The sequence below is a fragment of the Spodoptera frugiperda genome, chromosome 31 (genome assembly GCF_023101765.2).
Source record: "Spodoptera frugiperda isolate SF20-4 chromosome 31, AGI-APGP_CSIRO_Sfru_2.0, whole genome shotgun sequence".
NCBI classification, from domain to species: domain Eukaryota; kingdom Metazoa; phylum Arthropoda; class Insecta; order Lepidoptera; family Noctuidae; genus Spodoptera; species Spodoptera frugiperda.
In genome coordinates this window covers 7,605,148-7,624,284 of record NC_064242.1, presented here as the reverse complement: position 1 = coordinate 7,624,284, position 19,137 = coordinate 7,605,148, and the positions used below count along the sequence as shown (strand labels likewise).

The window sequence follows — 19,137 nt, the reverse complement described above, 5'->3', positions numbered from 1 at the left end:
AGAACACCTTTGATGATTAATATTGGATACTGGATATCCAACAATATCTAAAAATTGCAATTGGAAAATTTTCGGCAATACAGAGTCATCAAAAAACCATTACTTCCTTGTGTAGGCTGAAAAACATCTCGTTATCGCACCCGATGGATTTTTAATTAGAAATAATAAAAGTTTTAAAAGCAGTTATTTTTTTATTTAGAAGTAATCTAATCGATGTTTTATGTACATGCGTGTTTAATTAACTTAAATTGCTTATTGAACAGCTGTGAGTTCACTGTCTAATATTTACTCTCAACAGTTTTGTTAACCTTTGCGTAATAAAACGAGCCCAATCATGGGGAAAACCTAAAGCAATAAGCATTGTATGCATTCTCAAAAAAGTAATATTTAGCACAGCAAAATATTGTTGAACAGCCTAGCAACTAAATAGTACATAATTTTGGACATATTTTGTTCAAAAACATCTTTGTTTTTAGTGTCCAATAATGGGAAATATATTTTAACAAACAAGGAGAAACACACAAATTCTTGAGAACTTCAAATAAACTTGTTATTCATTATACATATACAAAAATATCTTATTTAGGTTTCCCATAAATATTTGCTTCTTTGTAATATACAGCAAAATTATTCAAAATTAAAAAGCAGCACTACCCTAAATATTAGTTTTTATTTTTTCATTCAATAGCCAAATAGGAAGACAGTATGACTGGCCTTTCAACAGAAACATTTAAAAGATATCAGAAATTTAATACATTATAATATAAATTATAGAGTGCAAAATGCTGTAGGTGTAATGTTGTTATTGTAAAACATTAATTAGCTAGATGCTTTGGCAGCCTGGCGCCTCTTCACATCCCAATTGTAAACTCTTGCCATATTTACTTCTGTTGTTGTCCACTGGTCTCTGTAACATGGGAATTAACATCACATTACATAGTTCTACTACAAACTATACAGGGTGTAAGCGGAACGCTCCCGAAAAACGCCACAAATTGTTTATGTTTTTATAATTTTAATCGTTTTTGTGTTTGTATTATTCATGCTATATTAAAATTCAGCATTAGATTACAACTATTATTACTTAAAATAAACATTGAATTCTTTATTTTTTATAAAATAATACACGTTTTTTACCATCACCTGTTTGCGACGTTTGGGAGCGTTCCGCTTACACCCTGTATACTATAAACTAGTTAATTTAGTAATTTTTTTAAGAATATAACTAAAAACTTTGTATGCATTGGAAACAACAGACAATATTCAGTGACACAAATGTTATTTTAATTATATCATAGCTACAAACTTTTCTTATAGTCAAATAGGAGACTCAACACAGCCCATGGTCTAGAGAAGTAACAAGGGCAGCCTTTAATAAGGAGTATGATAATTTTTGCAACATCACACTTTTTATCCCTGAAGGGGTGGGCAGAGGTGCACATAACGGAATGTAATGCTGCTACACAATGTACACCCACTTTTCACCATTTGTGTTATAAGTGACATGTAATAGGGGGTGAGCCTATTGCCATATATTGGGCACAATTCCAAACTCCGTGCTATTACTGAGAAATTTTTGTAAAACTGAAAACAGCCCAGTAATACTTTGCCGACTCACTAGACTGGAAGTCGCACTTGCGATCACTCGACAGATGAGGCGAGTAGGAAAATATTTTAATATATTACCTTAAGAAATCTAAATCATGCTCAACACAAGCTAGATTCTTCTTAGCAGTAGCCATATTTGATGATAGTAGTTTCTCAGCATCTTCTAGTGTATATTCTAACATTACATTTGCACCGAGCCACAAGTATACTTTTTCAGTTGGTGGTACATTTGCCTGAAAGTTTGTAAACATAACAATTAAAATACATTGAATGAAAGAAATTATTAAAATGCTCAAAGATCATAATTATTACCTTAACAAATACTTGATCACTAAGCAGAAACTCTGTTTGCATTTCCTCTTTTTGAGTTTTAAGCTTTTCAATCATTTCCAACGAACGAGCCAGGTCTGGTATCTGTTGCCTAAGTCGCCTTCTTTTAGTTGCCAGTGACATTTCCATGTGTTTGTATTTTGCATGTTGCTCATCAAGACTCTTCAAAACTACGTCCACACCACCAGCATTTTCAGGCTTGCTCATAAACTCATCTACATTATCCTATAAGAAAATTAATATAGGGTCAATGGGTATTTCGGGACTAGTTATCAAATAAAGTACATAGAATAACAAAATATTAGTTTTATAGCCTACAAGTAAAGATCTACCAAGTAAATAATCAGAAAGTAAACAAAATGTGTGTTATAAGAATTCCAGTGTGATTGAACTTTTTCATAGGTTAGTAATTTTATATTGGTTACAAAAAAGGGAAAAGCATGTAAATGACATTTTGCAATAAAAAGTAAACTTATTTCTAATTACTTACAACAAATACTGCCTCTGGTATTCCAGAATATGTCTTAGGAGTATCCGATTTATCACCTTCCATTTTTTCAAGTTTTGCTCAGTGAATTTTTATTAGGAACTGAAAATATTAATAAAACATTATTTTTTATCACTGTCTATAGACATTAAGCTGCAGTACGTTAAGTTTTAACTTACAATAATTCTTAAATTCCCTTTATTATTTCACATAAGGCACCGCACAACAACGAAAATTCCGAAAAATCTCAAATCGGCTAAACTCGAGTACTTATCCATAGACTAAAGAAGGAAATAGATACTTCATAGACAATGATTACATTACGACCGAATGACAGTAAGCACAGAAATTCATGAAATCTGTGTCACATAGTCTGTGGTTGCATTTCACAATGACGTGAAACGTGTAAGGATATTAATTTGACAGCTGACGTTACGTGTCACTCGTGTCAGACACGTTCATTTCCAATATTTATTTGTACAAGGAGAAGGGAGAGATTAAAAATTACTTTTTCACTTGCTATATAAAATTAAAGCTATAATAATCCTAATTTATAATTAACATGGCACCGTCAACTGATTGGGATGAGATAAAAAGATTAGCAGCAGACTTTCAAAAAGCTCAACTTAGTTCTACGTCTTTAAGGTAAAGAAATTAATAAATCTCAATAAAATACGCTTATTAATACAGTTTGAATAAAGTTTTAGACCTGGTAACTTGAAAATTGGAAATTCTTTGAGAAAATGGGTATACAGCTGATTGCTCTCTTATTGGACTAAAAGTACAATATGCTCAGCTGACTGAACTAGATTCTCATTAACATTTCTGATTACGCACCTTTTTAAGTGATTTTTAACAATTTGTATGTTTATAATCAACTATACTTTTGGTTCTTTTTAGATTATCTGAAAGAAACTGCATTGAAATTGTTACAAAATTGATTGAATTAAAGTTGATTGATGTTATTTTCACTACTGATGGAAAAGAATATTTAACTCCTCAGCAACTTATAAAAGAAATTAAAGATGAACTATATGTTCATGGTGGGCGAATCAACACAGTTGATGTTGCCAAAGAGTTAAATGTTGATCTCAGTCAGATCAACAACTGTGTATCAGAAATCATCAAAGGAAAGGAGGTGCAACTGGTTTCAGGCTATCTAATAGCTCATTATTACTTAGAAAAAGTTGCCAGGGAGGTTAATGAAAAACTACAGCTTCAAGGTCAAATATCAGTTGGAGAGTTATCTTTGCAGTATGACCTGCCAGCAGAATTACTGCAACACAATGTGTTGGAGAAATACCTTGGCAAAATAATTTTTGGAAAACAAGACCCTTCTGAACCAAGGACTTTCTACACAGAAGAATACATAACAAGGACCAAGGCTAAAATCCGTGGTGCCTTGATGGGTTTGCTGAAGCCAACCCCAGTTGCTGTAATTGTAAATCACTGCAACTTGACTGACCGCTTGTTCTCTTCTTTGTATGATCAACTTAATGCTCCTGGAGTACTCACTGGCCGCCAAGCTGGAGCTCTGTATGTGCCATCATGTTACACAAAATCTCAAAATGACTGGGTCATGAGTTTTTACAAACAAAATAATTATTTGGAATATGATGCTCTTTCTCGTCTAGGAATATCTGACCCTAAAGGATATGTGAAACGTATTCTGACAAATGAAGATTTAACTTTCCTAAGCAGTTGTGTGATTGGTTCACAAATCAAGCAACAGTTAGAAACAGCTTTGGAGGAATGCATAGCATCTAGGAGTTATTTGGATGTTGTAACTTTGTTGCCATCGGTTTTGACAGACACAGACATAGAAAATGTTCTTGATGAACTTCTGAAGAAATCAAAATCAACAATATTATTTGATAATACAGGTAAATATTTCAGATTTTTAATTTTAAAAAGATATGTTACAAAGACTTTGGTTTAAAACTAATATTTTTTGTTTCCAGTGTTTAGCAACCACTATATTGAAACTTTGAAGCAAGCTTGCATGCCATTAACACAGCAAAAGGCAGAAAGTGTTGTGAAGTCAGGTGTATATCAACAATTTCATATGGAAAAGCAAATTAATAAAGCTGCTGAATTTGCTCAAACATCTCATGTAGACCACAAAGCAGAGAGACGTGAGGAGCGTAGAAGGAAAGCTGCTTCAGGAAAGGGAGGTGGTGGAACTCAAGGAAGGGAAACTAAAACGAAGGCAGTTAAGAAACATGCTAGAGGAAAGCAGAATACTCATGACTCTGACTCTGATGAAGGTCCAAGTGTCACTAAAAAGTCACAAGCACAATTAGAAATCATTAGTGTTGATGATGTTGAAAATGTCATCAAACAAACTTTAGAGAATGAAGGCTTGGAAGATTTGGTGACTCGCATAGCTGAACACTTACAAGGGTAACATTATTTTTTTATTATTAATTCCTGTACTGCATCTAGTTAGAAAATCTAGTTAATAATAATGTAGTACGTCTTTTGAAAATGAATAGATGAATACTAATCATATTTTGTTTTCAGAGGACTGAACCAAATTGGCTTAAAAATAGCTAAAGAAACTGCTGACAAGTTACTTCAAGATGCTAGTCAAAACAGAAAACAAACACACACCTCTGCACAAGACAAAATCAACATTTTGGTTAATGACATTAAACTTTATGAGAAAGGACTTAAGTCATTACCTGCAGATCAGCAACCTCAGTTCATCAAATATTTGTTAAAATCACTAGGAGGTGATGTACTTGCAGAGCTGTGCAAATATGCAGCAAACCAATGCAATATCTCTGTGCAAGGTGAAGTTTTGACAGTTGAACAGAGAAACAAAATAATCAATGATTTACCTGATGAATTTATGAAGCCATTAGTTTCATTGAATGGGACATTATCTGAACAAAATATGGAATCATTCTTTCAAGCAATTGATGCCTGCTTATCTGAGTTTGGAATGATTTTGAAGAAAGTTGATAAGAAAAAAGACAAGTGAGTGTTTACAATTATTATGAAGTGTAATTTGTATAGTATTTTAAAAATATGAATAATGTGAATCTATTTTTATTTTCAGATTGCTGGTTCAAAATCACAGGGAAAAGTTAATTTCTGAACTAGAAACTTGCGAGGATCCAGCTTTAAGTTTGCATATGGCAGTGTTGGCCATCTTCACGATTGTTACTCAGAACATGTTGCATGCCTCTGGTCGTCAAGTACCAATTATTATATCATATCTAAAAACTCAGCTTAAGGAGGATGACTATGAGCGACTCCAATTATGGCATGGTAAGTAGTGAGATTTATTGTCAACATTTTGAATGTGTTTTGGTATAGCAGAACATTAATCTTATTCCAATATAATAATTATTTTGTGTAGATACTCTAATCCATTTAATTTTGCTTATTTCAGAGTTAGTTTCAAAATATTTGACATCAGCCGAGGAAGAGAAAACTGAAGTCGAGGAGAAACTCCTTCAAGAGCTGCCCTTATTGAAAAATATGGTTCAAGAGATTAAAAAATACAAGTGAATAGCAAGGTTATTAACAACTTCATGAAATGGATGTATGTAAATAAAGGAGAGGGTTTGGAACAATCTTAAATACATGTAATATTTAGGAGTATACTCTAGTTTTTTATTTAATCCCTTTGTGACACTGCCTTAAAATATTAAGTTTTATTGGACTGATATTAAAATATGTACTTATCAAAGGTTAATGTGTGTAATCTCAAGAAATCAGTGCCTTGTTTTTAGTAAAACTTAAGGCCCAGACCACTTAGAATACTAGCAAACGTTATAGATATATTTAATAACTTCATACTGATATTATGAAGCAGTTAGATGAATAATAAGTAGTTGCAAGTGCGACTGCTAGGCGAATCTCTATAAGTATTATCTTTTTCGGTTTTTCGAAAATTTCTCAATAGTAGCACGGAGCCTGGAATTATATGGCAATAGACTCACCCCCTATTACATGGGACTACAACATAAATTGTGAAATGTATACACAATGGCATTACGTGTCATAATGTGCCTATTATTAAATCGTGACGATATTTCAATGTATGCACTTTTTGCACGACCCGGGAATTGAACCCACAAGACGCAAAACAACCGACCACTCAGTCACCATCTGTAGAATATAGGAAAATGTAATAGTAGATACGACTGCACATAATAATGCATGTAGTTATTTTTAAATAAATACTTCTTTTATTTATAATTTTGCCAATATTTTGAGAAACGTAACAAAATAAAAATTCTACCATCAAAATAGTCATTGACTGTCGACTCTATGGTTAAATACCAGAGAGAATTGAATGAGTTATTTTTAGTAATGAGTGAATGATACCTGTTGTAAATTATTCGTTTTGACATTGACATTATTGACGTCTGATTCTAGATTTCTCATCGTATTGTTATACTCCATTGCAAATAATTGCTACGAAATATCCTTCTAAAACAACCACCTACTTCAGCTTCAATCCGCTGTAAGTAAACAACTATATTTAGGCATAAGTGATGTAGTGGTGAAGTGTATAAAACGATATTATTGTTTGCAGACCCAACCTTCGCTGGAGGCTACGCCCTGTTTTGCATTTCCAAGTTTTCCTTTTACGTTCAACATAGGCCTATCAGATACCGCCGTTATGGACATGATGGTTTCAACATTGCAACAGCAGCGGGCTGTAACAGAACAATTGAGACGAGAAGCTGCAATAAAACGCGTTCCCGTCTCAGTAGTTGTATCTGACATTGTCAAATACATCAACGAACATGAACAAGAGGATTGCTTGCTCGTTGGATTTTCCAGTCAGAAAGTCAATCCATTCCGCGAGAAAAGTTCCTGCACTGTTCTGTAAAGTTATCAACATCAATACTATCTACAAATACATGTAATATGGTTGAAGACTTGCTTCATATAGGTATTATTTCTTGATGATTAAACTTTATTGTTAAGTGTAACAATGTAGTCAGTGTAATCTAAACTTGAATAAATGTATTTATTTATCTCTTCTGAGCAGCATTGTTTATTCAAAAACATTATTTGATTAATTAACACTACATTATTGTGTATGTAATTATTAAGTTACTGTTTTATTTGTACTGTCAGGGGAAAATAAATGATGTGACTCAATTTCCATAATATTTTTATTTGTGCACAGTAAACTGAATTCCAATTCCTCTATAAGGTTTTTGACACTACCAATTCCACAAAAATCTTCAAAAGTAAATATAAATACAGCAATAAAAATTATTTTCTATTGCCACTAAGTCTGCATGACACATAAATAAACAATTTTCCTCCATTACACATTAAAGCCACTAAATACAACTGAAGCTATGACAATAACTTGTATATGAGTAACCAGAGTGGAACATCACATACAGTTTAAACAACACTACTTGCAATAGTTATAAACTATAGTTGTAAAAAAACCTGTATACCAAATAAGATAAAAGTTTTATTTGGTGTTAACATTTGAATGTAATTACTTACTATGACTAAAACACCTTGTAGAATTATGAGTACAACATATTTTGCACAGTATTATTACTAGTATAAATTACAATTACCATTTACTAATATTATGTTGGTATAAGTATGGGTAGATTATGGGATTTTCTGGCATAGCATGGATACCCAATTCAAGTAGGTAAACATTTGTAATAATAATTTGTGAGGTTCAAAGATTAATTACTGGCTACAAATCAATTATTCACATAGTTTAGCTAATTACATAGTCAGACAGTACTCGAAATATTACATTAGATGATTAACCTTTTATTTTAACAGGCATTATTATTTTGCATTATACAACAGACTATTATGTGCAATATTATAAGGTAGGTACCTACTTTTGCCAGCTATAATAAGTTTAATGGGTGCACTACTTTATAAATATATTATTACGTATAACACCTAGCACAGCAATCCAGTATGCTAACATAAACATTCATCAATACTGTAAACAAATAAAAACCTCCAAAAGAATACAACAAGGATACACATGAATTAATAGGACTAAACAAATAAAAACGAATTAACATACAATTTACATATTATACAACACCAAAGTCCTGCTCCCCACTCTTCCAAAGACCATACAAACATTTACAATACAATTATGCATGAAGCATGCTGGAGTTATTTCTGTTACAATCTAACAAAACTTTCACAATTCCATATAAGTAACTAATGTCAATGTTTTATCACTTCACCTGGACCATTACCCCATTACATTTTGAAACAAATTAGCCAGTATTACATTAGTGTCTTGGCAGTGGAATTAAACTTAGGAAAACTTATTTAGTATCTTGTAAAATGTTTGAGCAAATTTGGAATTAAATGAATAAACCTTATACTAGGGGTAAAACTATATAAAAACATAAATTTACCAACTATCAGTCTTTTAAATTGATGTTGATTATCAACCTTGTGGCAATTTGTCTCTCAAAAGTTTACAAAATATGAAAGATAATGTAAAGACAACAAATAGAAGTCCGTAAATGCCTAGCACTAGCATATCTATTGTCAGATTCTTTTATTAAAGTTTGTAAAAAGGTAACATCTAAAAACTTAGTACTAGACTGATATTATTTTCTATGGCATACTTCGTATTGACAATGCCTTGCCCACATCAGTCTAAAATAAAATAAAAAGATGATACAGTATAAATAGATAATTCTAATAGTTGACTGTTATGTAAATTACTACATTACTTTTTAGACTAATTATATACATACACATCTAAATACAGTTACTTACAATGCTTCTTAAGAATGTTATTATATCTTGATTTCAGCTCATATTCATAAGATTAGCGTTGTATTATTACTAATGTCTACCACATTTTACCATGTACCAGCTTACACATACATTACCCAATGTTATAAGTAATAATAATGGAGGACATTGCAATATAATTATAAAATAGTATTGTTATTAAATACTATTAAAACAAATAGATGTTTCAAATATGTCTGACAGTAATTTACTTTCACAGCTTTGGCTGAACTAGTACATACATTTAATCCTTACAAATAAAATTTAAACAACTAAGTAAATAATGTTTTATAAAAAGGCCTCAATGTTTAGTATATCATGAATGACTCATACATTAAATAAGTTACAAATACTTTTTGTAAATTAATAAGTCAAACAATTTTTGTTGCTCATAAGCTTGTATGCAGTAGATATTTATGCAATTTTGTAAACTTTTGAGGTGAACCATCCCTTAAAAATCAATTGAGGATTACATTATGTTACTCATAACTTGATTCAGGTAATTATTTGCGCTGAAACTTGGTTAAGCTATAATAAAAACAAAACTGCATACTTATTACTTTAACTATTTTAGTTTTTTAAGTGGCAGGCTTTAAATAGATAAAATTTTAATTAGCATTACTGAAATTAGGAGTGTTAACTTTTAATGTATTGATTTTCATTTTAGTTATGTTGTCTGAATCAAGTCATGACAAATGAAATAATGGTGGGTTACCATAGCAGATCAAATATTGCTCTACACTCTCTCTTGCTTTGGTGGTGACATATCCTCATTCCCATTGGCAACACTCTGATGATACAGTTTCAACAATTCCATGGCATCTTGAGCTTGGCGTTTCTCCAGTAATATTCTGTAAAATACAAAGGAATGAGTTAATGAGAGGTTTTAATATTTTTACTTTAGTTAATAAGTAATGTCATAATGTACTAAGTTTTACTTGTGCACAACAACATATTTTGAGTGGACTGAAATATAAACAGCTTCAAACAAAACAAAGATTCAATTTTAGAAAAGCAGCTTCAGTCAGCTGGAATATCACAGTAACAAAAAAGTTGTAAATATTTACAGTAACTATTATCACAAAACTTTTTTTTTTTAAATATCATTTTAATATTTTGACAAACAAATGAGTTATGATTATTTAAATGTTATCAGAATTTTGAAGGCAAACTTAATACAGTAAATAAAAATAATCATAATCAAATTAGTTTTACCTTCCAGATGCTTCTTTGATGTGCTCCAAAATTATCCTATTGTCTCTATCAGTCACAATATCTGCTAGACTGTCTGGATCCATGTCTGACAACAATTCCAAGTCCTGGCCCCCAAGCAGTGAGATATGGCACAAGTTGTGCTGTAGCCTTCCAACCAAGTTAGCAACTTGTCCTTTGTCTCCTAATGCGATGTCATCCGTTTGATCAAGAGACACTTGGCACTTTGGCATATTTGGAGACCATTTCTCATTACCATGTAAAATCATAAGAGAAGTATCAGGTTCTAAAGTAGAAAAATATTCCTCGTCGTCCACTTCAGTGCCATCAGACTCTAAAACAACTGTTAAGTTCTCCGAAGGCATCCCTAATTTTTCTGGCACTTTTGCAAGTAGATCCTCAAGGGATAATGCCACTATTCCTTTCTTTTTTTCTCGATTTACATCACAGATTTTATACGGCTTATTAATGTCGTGCTCCATTTGTTTTGTTTTGTTATTAATTAATTTATTAGTAATTTGAGATTGAGTCACTCAATACAAAATTCTATTGTTTTTTGTTCAATATTCAGGCACAGACTAACTAGGGAGTAGGAGGTCCTCTCAAAAAATTGACGAGTCTCAGCTTCGCTATTCGCGATCGCGTAGTGGTCGATTTGACGTTTTAAAATATTGCCAGAGCAGAAATATAGGAACACTGGTTAAGTCGTACTAGAGGTTTCTTTTGTAATTCTTGAATTATAATGATATTTATAAAACTAGCCCGAGTAGCATGAACATCGGTCGATGGCTTTAAAACGACTGCCTCCCACAAGCTCCCGTTTTACTTTGCCGCTCACGGCGGCGCGGCGCCGATCAACATGACACGAACATCTCGTTGATAAAGTAAGTAGGTATATCTAAACTATGTAGGTAGGTAAGGGCACACCGCGCCAATCAACTTGGATCTACTGTGAATGTTTTCAACAGATTACTATAAATTATCCTCGAACCAATTTTTTGTCTGAAAAGCGCCTAGCATTTAATTACAATAAGTACCTAGCTTACCCTCCTTTATTCGAATTATAAGTTCAGTTACCTAAGGCATGACTGGCTTGTGGCTGTTATTTATTTGCATGTTTTAGCCCTGACATGACTGATGTCTTCCGTAGGATTCAGTCCGGTCAAACAAAAACATGTTACTTACTTCAGAAAGTTAATTTGATTTGATTAATAACAACAATTACCAACCTCTACACTGGGTTAATGAAGGTATTTACACTTTTTAAGTAGGTTCGTAGGTAGGTAAGTGAGATTATTAAGTTTTTTAGTCAGTAAGAGTCTGACACTCCCTCCCGCCTCACCCAAGGCGGGAGAAGTCATTGGATGATTTTCCCCCCTCAAAAAAAAAAAAAGTAGGTACCTAAACGTAGGTAGGTAAGTGAGATTATTAAGTTTTGTTTTCTTTTTATAAGAATAACTTAGATTTAAGTAAGTATTTTAAGTATAATGTCGTAAGTAGACAAACAAATAACAATTCAAAATTAATTAAGTAGGTCTTCCTCTTTTTAAGCCTTGAATTATGCATCATTGTAATGAAACTTGTCATTACAAAATTAACTAAGAAGCGTAATATGACACTGAATATTGCTTCTACATATTGACACTAGGTACCTACTCATAGAAGGTCGTTGTCGTAATAAGCAACACAGAGCGGCGGTATGTGCGGTTTTGTGTACAAAGAGGTGTCAGAGGTAAAGCCATTCATGGAAATTTCCTATGCAGCGCCACATTCCGTAGGTCAGGACCGTATTATTGTCAGGTAGATAAGTTTTAGGCAATAATTAGGTACCTAGTTATTATGTAACTGGAATATTATGTTAACTTGGCTTTTAAGATTATGCGTGAACGGTTTAGAAATTCTTCTTATCAGTAGAAGTGGGTAGGTATGTACTAAAGTTCATTGACTCATTGACGGTTTGTTTGAAAGTCTAAGTACGAACACTTTGAAGAAAGAAGATGTGATTGAACCCGCGTCATGCCTTCGTTAGAGAGGTTGGTAGGTACCTTTTATCTAATTGAATTGAAGTAGATTGACATGACATTGTACGTGGCTGTACTTAGGTATTTTTTGAAAATACGTACCTAGAGGTGTATTAATAGATTAGGCCTAACCACACCGTGAGACTGGATCTACGGCTTAATTAACCGTTGTTATCGAAGAAAAATTTTTGATACTTTGCTTGATTTCGAAACGAAACCTAGGCAGCCTGGATTTCGCTAGACAACCTTCAGCATATTTTATTATCTTACTCAATTTAATGTCTAGGTAGATTACCGGGGCTCCGGCTCAATGCAGGAGAAGGAACGGGGTGGTTTTTAGTCAGTAAGAGTCTGACACTCCCTCCCGCCTCACCCAAGGCGGGAGAAGTCATTGGATGATTTTCCTCCTCAAAAAAAAAAAAAAAAAAAAGGTAGATAATTATAATGAGGCATGCTGGGTTTTATAGCTGGTTTAGTCTAGTTTAATATACCTCCAACTAACAAGAGTTCTATGCGGTCCAAATATATAGGGGCAGCTATCGTAGTCTGATTAATCGATTAATACTTTTTCTTGGATTCATTTATTCGATCATTGTTATTACCTAATTTAATATTAAGAAGTTTTTATGAGTCCCAAAGTCTTTGTGGTAGATATATAATAATTTGAAAGTACGTGTAATAAATTTTCTCTGGTGATCAGCACGAGGGCTACGGACCAGGTACACAAGGGCGGTCGTGGGGTCACGTTCGGTCACAGCGCGGCGCGACGGGCGAGGATCAATATAGTCCCCCCTACCGACTCACCCCCTCAATACTCTGTACCTACTAGAATGCAATTTGCAACTCATAGCTCAATAGTTTCGTAATAATAATCTTGTAAAGGTAAGGGAACAATTATTATTGAGATGGAAGACTAAGTATAAATATATAAATTACATTTATTGAACTGATTGTTAGGTAATCCTTAGCTTAATTAAAACTGATACCTTCCAATACTCTCAATACAATCATAATGTAATCAAAGCCCTCAATTTATTAATATTTACTGCGCACATAATACTTTTTCTCTATTTGTTAACAAAACCACAATGAAGTCTGCACAAACAATGGAGATGCGTTTTGTTAGCCTTACAAACTAGTTGATTAATGTTTCACTACGACGGGATGCACACAGCACACAGGTGTTTAAAATGTAAATAGCAACTACATTAGCTGGGCGGTTTACTACCACTGGGGAGGCACTAATGCATATTAATTTCTAACGTTTTTAGGATGATGTCTTTGTATCCACAAATTATGATGTAAATGTCGGCGTTAACAGATTATTAGAAGTAGGTAGGCACTAATCATTAAACAGCACAGAACTCTAAGTAACTCCTAAGCTCTTCTACACTTATTTGACTCACTAAATGGGTTTTCGCAAACTCTCGAACGCTAAATCGTTTTATGGCATCGGAAAGAGGTAGACTCGCGCTCGCTCAATTTCATCAAAAACCCCGAGGCAAACGTTCAAGATTGAGCCAACAAATAAGGACGTAATAATATTGGAAAATCACTAGCCGTATTTTCAAGGTAGATAATAACTCGTTGATGTGATGAGACAAACATTGAATGAAGGGGTAAATATACATACCTAAATAAACAACGATTTATTGTTATTCCATTTTCTTTACAAAAGGATTGTTAGGTATGTAGAAAGTAAAATTGTTTTTGTTTATGAGGTAAGCAACTAGTGGATTGTATGAGGGTTTGAATTATTAAATGCTTTCGTGAGGATATGTACTAGTTCGCAACGAACAACGCATCTGCAATGCTAAAATAAACATAGCCCACGAGGCCACACAACGTGCAGGTAGGCAGGTGTACGATGTAACTACCCACTCCAAGCTACGAGTATTGTATTGTATCTTTTATAAAAGCTACAAGTATCTAACCTTTAGAAGAGTTGTTGTTTGTGTTGAGTAGCTTATTATAAGAGAAACTACATTAATTGCAGAACTTTTCCATTATCATACTGAGTTACAACATAGATACTTTAAAGTATGTTGGAATATAGTTGGTAGTTGTGGTTTTTAGACCAGATTTTTATATCTTATCTGTATCTAATAGAGTTTTAACGCAAGCAAGCTACATAATAAAAAAGTATAGTAAGTATTCATATAGGTAGTAACTAGGTAAGTATTCATACATTTTCGATATCGGAATTTACTTAACGCCTGTCGCGTCCGTCGTCTCTGACTAAAGTTAAATGAAACCGCGAAATTTAATTTCCCCCAATTTTTCGCTTGGTCCACCTTATTAGTATTTATTGATGTTATTACACAAATTGCCTCGTCACCATTGGGACTAGGAGTGGGATACACACCCACTTTTTTACTATTGGCACTCTTCTAATTACATTATCAGGCGCAAAGCAAAGATACAAATACATGTATTAGTAATCACAAACTCATGACTTTTTGGTCATCCCACAAGGATTAACCGGAGCTGCGGACTGCCTATTGGGTTACCGGGGCTCCAGATCGAAAACCAGGAGTAGGACCGGAGTGGTATTTCGTCAGTAAGTGTCTGATTCCCCATTTCCCCTCTAAAAAGAAGTCACAATGTTAAAACATATTTGAATAAGTAGATACGTCTAAATAATATACGTCGAAATATATATCAAAGTAAGTACTTATATATGTAGTATGTACTACGTCGAAACTCCAATAGAATTCCAATTCACCCGAATGAACTGTTTGGTTGATAAACGTATGTAGGTTACTAGCAACCGTGGAAGCTACACTCGTAAATATTAGCTGAGTGGTCCATAAAATTTGCATTAAAATTGACATCCGTTCTCTATTTTTATATATATCCTTCCAGCTGTTGGAAACATGATGTAGAATGAGAGTGGGTGTAGGTACTATAAATTATCTATACCAATCTTGATATTCGAATTATTGGATAATGTTAAAACTTCTCTCCGACACTAAACATTCATTCGTAAAATGTTTATTGCTGTGGCACCCACAAACTGAGGTCCTGGTATATTTCTATGGTTCAGAGAAAAGTTGTCAGAAAGTAATTGCCGAATTTAGGTATGATATAACTGTACTTTCTGTCACCTTCATACTGATTTATATTTTGATATAAAAAGTAATTGTACGAATACTTACTTACAGTATAGTAAAGTACATAAAGAGTTACTAGGCTTTTGATTGATAAATTCTCAGAATTTGGGATGTAGCTCGGTATTTAGTGAAGGGCGCTTTAATACAAAGGTGCCGAAAAATCGGAATAGAAGGGAGACCTTGACTTACTCCTTCAAAGAATAAAAAGCTTGACCTTATCTCACGTATGTACAAACAACCCCAGACCTTTTCCGATTTCATGTATAATAGAAAAGTCCGCAAACAAACGAAACAATACGACGACTGTCACGACTATTCCCAATATATCAGAATAGTGTTAAAATATAGTTTATGCAGTCCACGTGAGAAATGTTTTATAAAGCACGAGCGTGACTTGTTTCGAGTCATATTTTTCAATGACACTGTGGATGGTAGAACCATTTTGCAAGTTGAGGGTGGCGGGCGGTCCCGCCGGTGTACTATAAAGTTTCGTCGACACGGTACCTGCATCACGGCAACGATGCCCGGATGTTGTAATTTCAAACTACGAACTTTGATGTACACTACACGTATGACGCAACACTTTGGATAATAGCCGCTTTTCACTTACCTCCACTGTTTGTGGGATTTGTGTGTTCACTATCGTTTCATTTATGAGGAAAAATAAGGGTTCTTTGACAGAAGCATTTTGTTGTTCGTTTTGTACAAGATTATTTTGCTTTTGATCCTCTGAAAATAATATTGAAAACACCTTAAGTTTTTGTAACCTTTGAATAGAAGTGTCTGTGAAGGACGCCCTGGAATGACATTTACCGACCGACCCTATTATTTGTTGTCCTTCGACAAGGTCAAGTGCTTGGTACTTGGTAGCTTCGCGCACAAGGCATGTCATAGCTTCTTTCAAAAATGGAAAGTGTGAGAGCTCTTAATGTCTTCGGCAAATAAATTCACAAATCTCTCCACGGAGATCCATTACCTACTTAAAGATTAAAATTTTGCGCGCGGCTTGGCGATGTTTAGTAATCGATCTCGTGAGGCTCGTATTTTATTTATGTTTATAAAACATTTATAGTAAATACCACCGGAAAGAATGTTGGTGAGAAAGCTGCGAGATTCCTCTAGAATTCACGGTTTTTCTCTCGTTTGATCTCCGACAATGAAAACTTTTTATGAATTTTAAAGTTAGGCCTCTTTCTTGCTGAGATTTTCTGTTTCAGTTCTTTTTATGGAATTTTTAAAACGAAATCTCGGTTCGTGTTTTTGTATAAGGCCGTAGAGTCAAAGCTACAAGTATCTTTTGTGTGCATTCAGCCTTTGGCTGCAGCCCACATGACCTTTGCAGTTCAGTATTCAGGTCGAGGTCGCACCTCTGACCCCAGGCTCCCACGGGCACATTACGGGCGCCACATCAGTGCCACAATTTGTGTCTGGATACCACAAAAGCAATTGCATCGGAAACCGATACGGAATGTTCAGTATTAACTATTCAGTAAATTGAGATTAATACACTTAAACTCCGCTAGTCGTTAGTGGAACTTAATGTAGTTATACAAGTTCCGAAATAGGTTATTCTGAGACATTGAGTAACCATTAATCTCTGTTACACGTGTTCTTCTGATTTTGGTTGATAGATTTGGGCTGGGAACCGTTAAATTACGGTAGACAAAAGATTTTACACAACAATGGACGCCATCAAGCTTTTTGTTGTTTTTGAATCTTTTACAACTATGCGCCGCGACTTTGATCAATTGTTGTTAACGTGGCCATCATCTCGTAAATGATTAGCAAGTCTTAAAATTTGGGTCAAAAATAGAAAAGTCATCTTCAATGAAAGGAAGCTCCAACAATGCTCGATGTTGTTTTTTTACAAAAAATCTAGATAATACTTTGGATTTGAAAGAGGAGGCTATATTGAAACGTGGTTCACTTTTATTATTTTATTTCTTTGGGTTGGAATGGAACATTTGTATCGAAGCTGATCGAGGCAGGTTGCAAGGGGAAATAAAAATAAGATTGTTTCGTTGCATAAATGGAAATATACCTGAGTACCTACCTGCGGTAATAATTACTGTTTCTTTGGACTATTTGCATTTCATTTTTATTAAAACTAGGATTGAAAAGTATGAGATACAGATAATACCACAGATAGTACCTTAGAACATTCAGGACAGACCATTGGGTTATATGGAAATGCAAAGTAAAAACGCTATTATCTTAACAATTAAGTCTGTACATAAATCGACTGTGTAGGTTTACATACAAGTAGTTATTGTGCCAAAGAAGCCACACGTCCTTGACATAAAGCTGCGAAAATTACACCCACGTAATGACGTAGGTAAGGAACAAAATTGGCTTATTTTTCATATTTTCCCAAATCGAAATGTACCTACATAGAAGTTTAAACAAGTGATATAACCCATACCCACTCATAAAATAATTCACTACGTCTAAATACTTCGGTTGGCATCGAATACTTTTCTTTATCACCTAACAGTCTAACTGACGAACTAAATAAATGTATTCTTTTCACATCTTGTCTACCTCCTTACTTTCATCCTTGTTCGAACTTACAAAAGCAACTCTATTACTCAGAATACAAAATTGATAATGATAGCCCACTACGTTGCAGTGACGATAAAATTTGCCGATGGTTGCTAACCGCACATGTTCTGATTAAATAATTAAAGTATGCTAAAGTAGGTCAACAACGTATCTATGAGTCGTTGGAGCGATAAGTTGGTCGATGCTGCGCTTTCAAAAACTTGAGAGCTTGCATGGCATAGTCTGCATAGTATAGTCTGAATAACTTAAACAAAATTGTACCATATCATCTTCGTGTTATGACGTTAATTCGAAAGTTTCGCCATTTTCGTGAGTGTCACATTTTGGTTTGAAGGTCACCTTATTCAATTAAGGAAGTTTCGTTCCTTGGAAACACGGTTCTGACGGAATTTATAAGGCTTTTCATAGAATGTTGAAGCTCCTAGTTTTTGTATGGATAAAAAACGACTGTTAGAATAAGTTTCCTTGTGGCCAGTAAAGGAAAATTTTTTGAACTGTAAAACTCTGTGGAGCATAACATCGTGGTGCTACGTATTTTATAAAGTTTGAATTTATCGATGCGTTAGATGTATACCTAATACCTATAATCTTTGTTCTACACAAGTTGGCAATTTTTTTATGGAATAGGTTTTTATTGTAACGAGCAGACACTACATCAATGATGGTAAGCGATCAGCGCCGCCCATGGACACCCGCAACACCAGAGGAGTCACAGTTGCGTTGCCGGCCTTTTAAAAAGGAGTATGCTCTTTTCTTGAAGGTTTGAATGTCGTATCGGTTCGTAAATACCGCCGACGACAGCTTATTATTATATCAGCATTATTTAGTATTATTTTATATTTTCAGAAACAATTACTCATTAAATTTGTTTACTTACTTTATATTCATAAAAACACTTTGTTATTCGCAAGACCAATTTCACAATCCAAGTAATTTCAGAAATAGACCAAAAACTTTCTGATTGGTCAGCATTTGGTAATATTTCTCAGAAGCCTAAACCACGTGTCCCAGACATAAAAGTTATCCA

At 33.9% G+C, this 19,137-nt stretch overlaps 4 protein-coding genes across 4 annotated transcripts; 2 read left to right on the top strand and 2 right to left on the bottom strand.

The window, feature by feature from the left end:
• Window positions 1-171: 171 nt before the first annotated feature.
• LOC118276432 (prefoldin subunit 3) lies at window positions 172-2,753 on the bottom strand. The gene is made up of 5 exons (XM_035594737.2): window positions 2,605-2,753; window positions 2,429-2,527; window positions 1,921-2,163; window positions 1,687-1,841; window positions 172-907 (listed from the first exon to the last, which is right to left on the bottom strand). The coding sequence occupies exons 2-5, from the start codon at window positions 2,489-2,491 to the stop codon at window positions 820-822; spliced, it is 549 nt and encodes a 182-aa protein (XP_035450630.1). The 5' UTR covers window positions 2,492-2,527; window positions 2,605-2,753; the 3' UTR covers window positions 172-819.
• Window positions 2,754-2,847: 94 nt separating this feature from the next.
• On the top strand, window positions 2,848-6,039 carry LOC118276316 (E3 UFM1-protein ligase 1 homolog). The gene is made up of 6 exons (XM_035594577.2): window positions 2,848-3,070; window positions 3,326-4,308; window positions 4,387-4,828; window positions 4,949-5,407; window positions 5,490-5,701; window positions 5,826-6,039. Exons 1-6 carry the CDS (start codon window positions 2,988-2,990, stop codon window positions 5,942-5,944), a joined length of 2,298 nt encoding a protein of 765 aa, XP_035450470.2. The 5' UTR covers window positions 2,848-2,987; the 3' UTR covers window positions 5,945-6,039.
• Window positions 6,040-6,736: 697 nt separating this feature from the next.
• On the top strand, window positions 6,737-7,552 carry LOC118276197 (guanine nucleotide-binding protein subunit gamma-1). The gene is made up of 2 exons (XM_035594428.2): window positions 6,737-6,905; window positions 6,978-7,552. Exon 2 carries the CDS (start codon window positions 7,065-7,067, stop codon window positions 7,275-7,277), a length of 213 nt encoding a protein of 70 aa, XP_035450321.1. The 5' UTR covers window positions 6,737-6,905; window positions 6,978-7,064; the 3' UTR covers window positions 7,278-7,552.
• Window positions 7,549-11,242, bottom strand: LOC118276196 (DNA fragmentation factor subunit alpha). The gene is made up of 2 exons (XM_035594427.2): window positions 10,418-11,242; window positions 7,549-10,053 (listed from the first exon to the last, which is right to left on the bottom strand). Exons 1-2 carry the CDS (start codon window positions 10,894-10,896, stop codon window positions 9,939-9,941), a joined length of 594 nt encoding a protein of 197 aa, XP_035450320.1. The 5' UTR covers window positions 10,897-11,242; the 3' UTR covers window positions 7,549-9,938.
• Between the last annotated feature and the right edge of the window lie 7,895 nt (window positions 11,243-19,137).

Bases quoted from the DNA above. Each gene is read 5' to 3' on its own strand.
- LOC118276197 (XM_035594428.2), top strand. From the start codon at position 7,065: ATGGACATGATGGTTTCAACATTGCAACAGCAGCGGGCTGTAACAGAA.
- LOC118276196 (XM_035594427.2), bottom strand. From the start codon at position 10,896: ATGGAGCACGACATTAATAAGCCGTATAAAATCTGTGATGTAAATCGA. The intron at 10,054-10,417 runs GTAAAACTAATT...TGTATTTTACAG, and splicing joins ATCAAAGAAGCATCTGGAAG to AATATTACTGGAGAAACGCC.
- LOC118276432 (XM_035594737.2), bottom strand. From the start codon at position 2,491: ATGGAAGGTGATAAATCGGATACTCCTAAGACATATTCTGGAATACCA. The intron at 1,842-1,920 runs GTAATAATTATG...ACAAACTTTCAG, and splicing joins GTGATCAAGTATTTGTTAAG to GCAAATGTACCACCAACTGA. The intron at 908-1,686 runs GTAATATATTAA...CCCATGTTACAG, and splicing joins CATGATTTAGATTTCTTAAG to AGACCAGTGGACAACAACAG.
- LOC118276316 (XM_035594577.2), top strand. From the start codon at position 2,988: ATGGCACCGTCAACTGATTGGGATGAGATAAAAAGATTAGCAGCAGAC. The intron at 5,408-5,489 runs GTGAGTGTTTAC...TTTTATTTTCAG, and splicing joins GTTGATAAGAAAAAAGACAA to ATTGCTGGTTCAAAATCACA. The intron at 5,702-5,825 runs GTAAGTAGTGAG...TGCTTATTTCAG, and splicing joins GCGACTCCAATTATGGCATG to AGTTAGTTTCAAAATATTTG.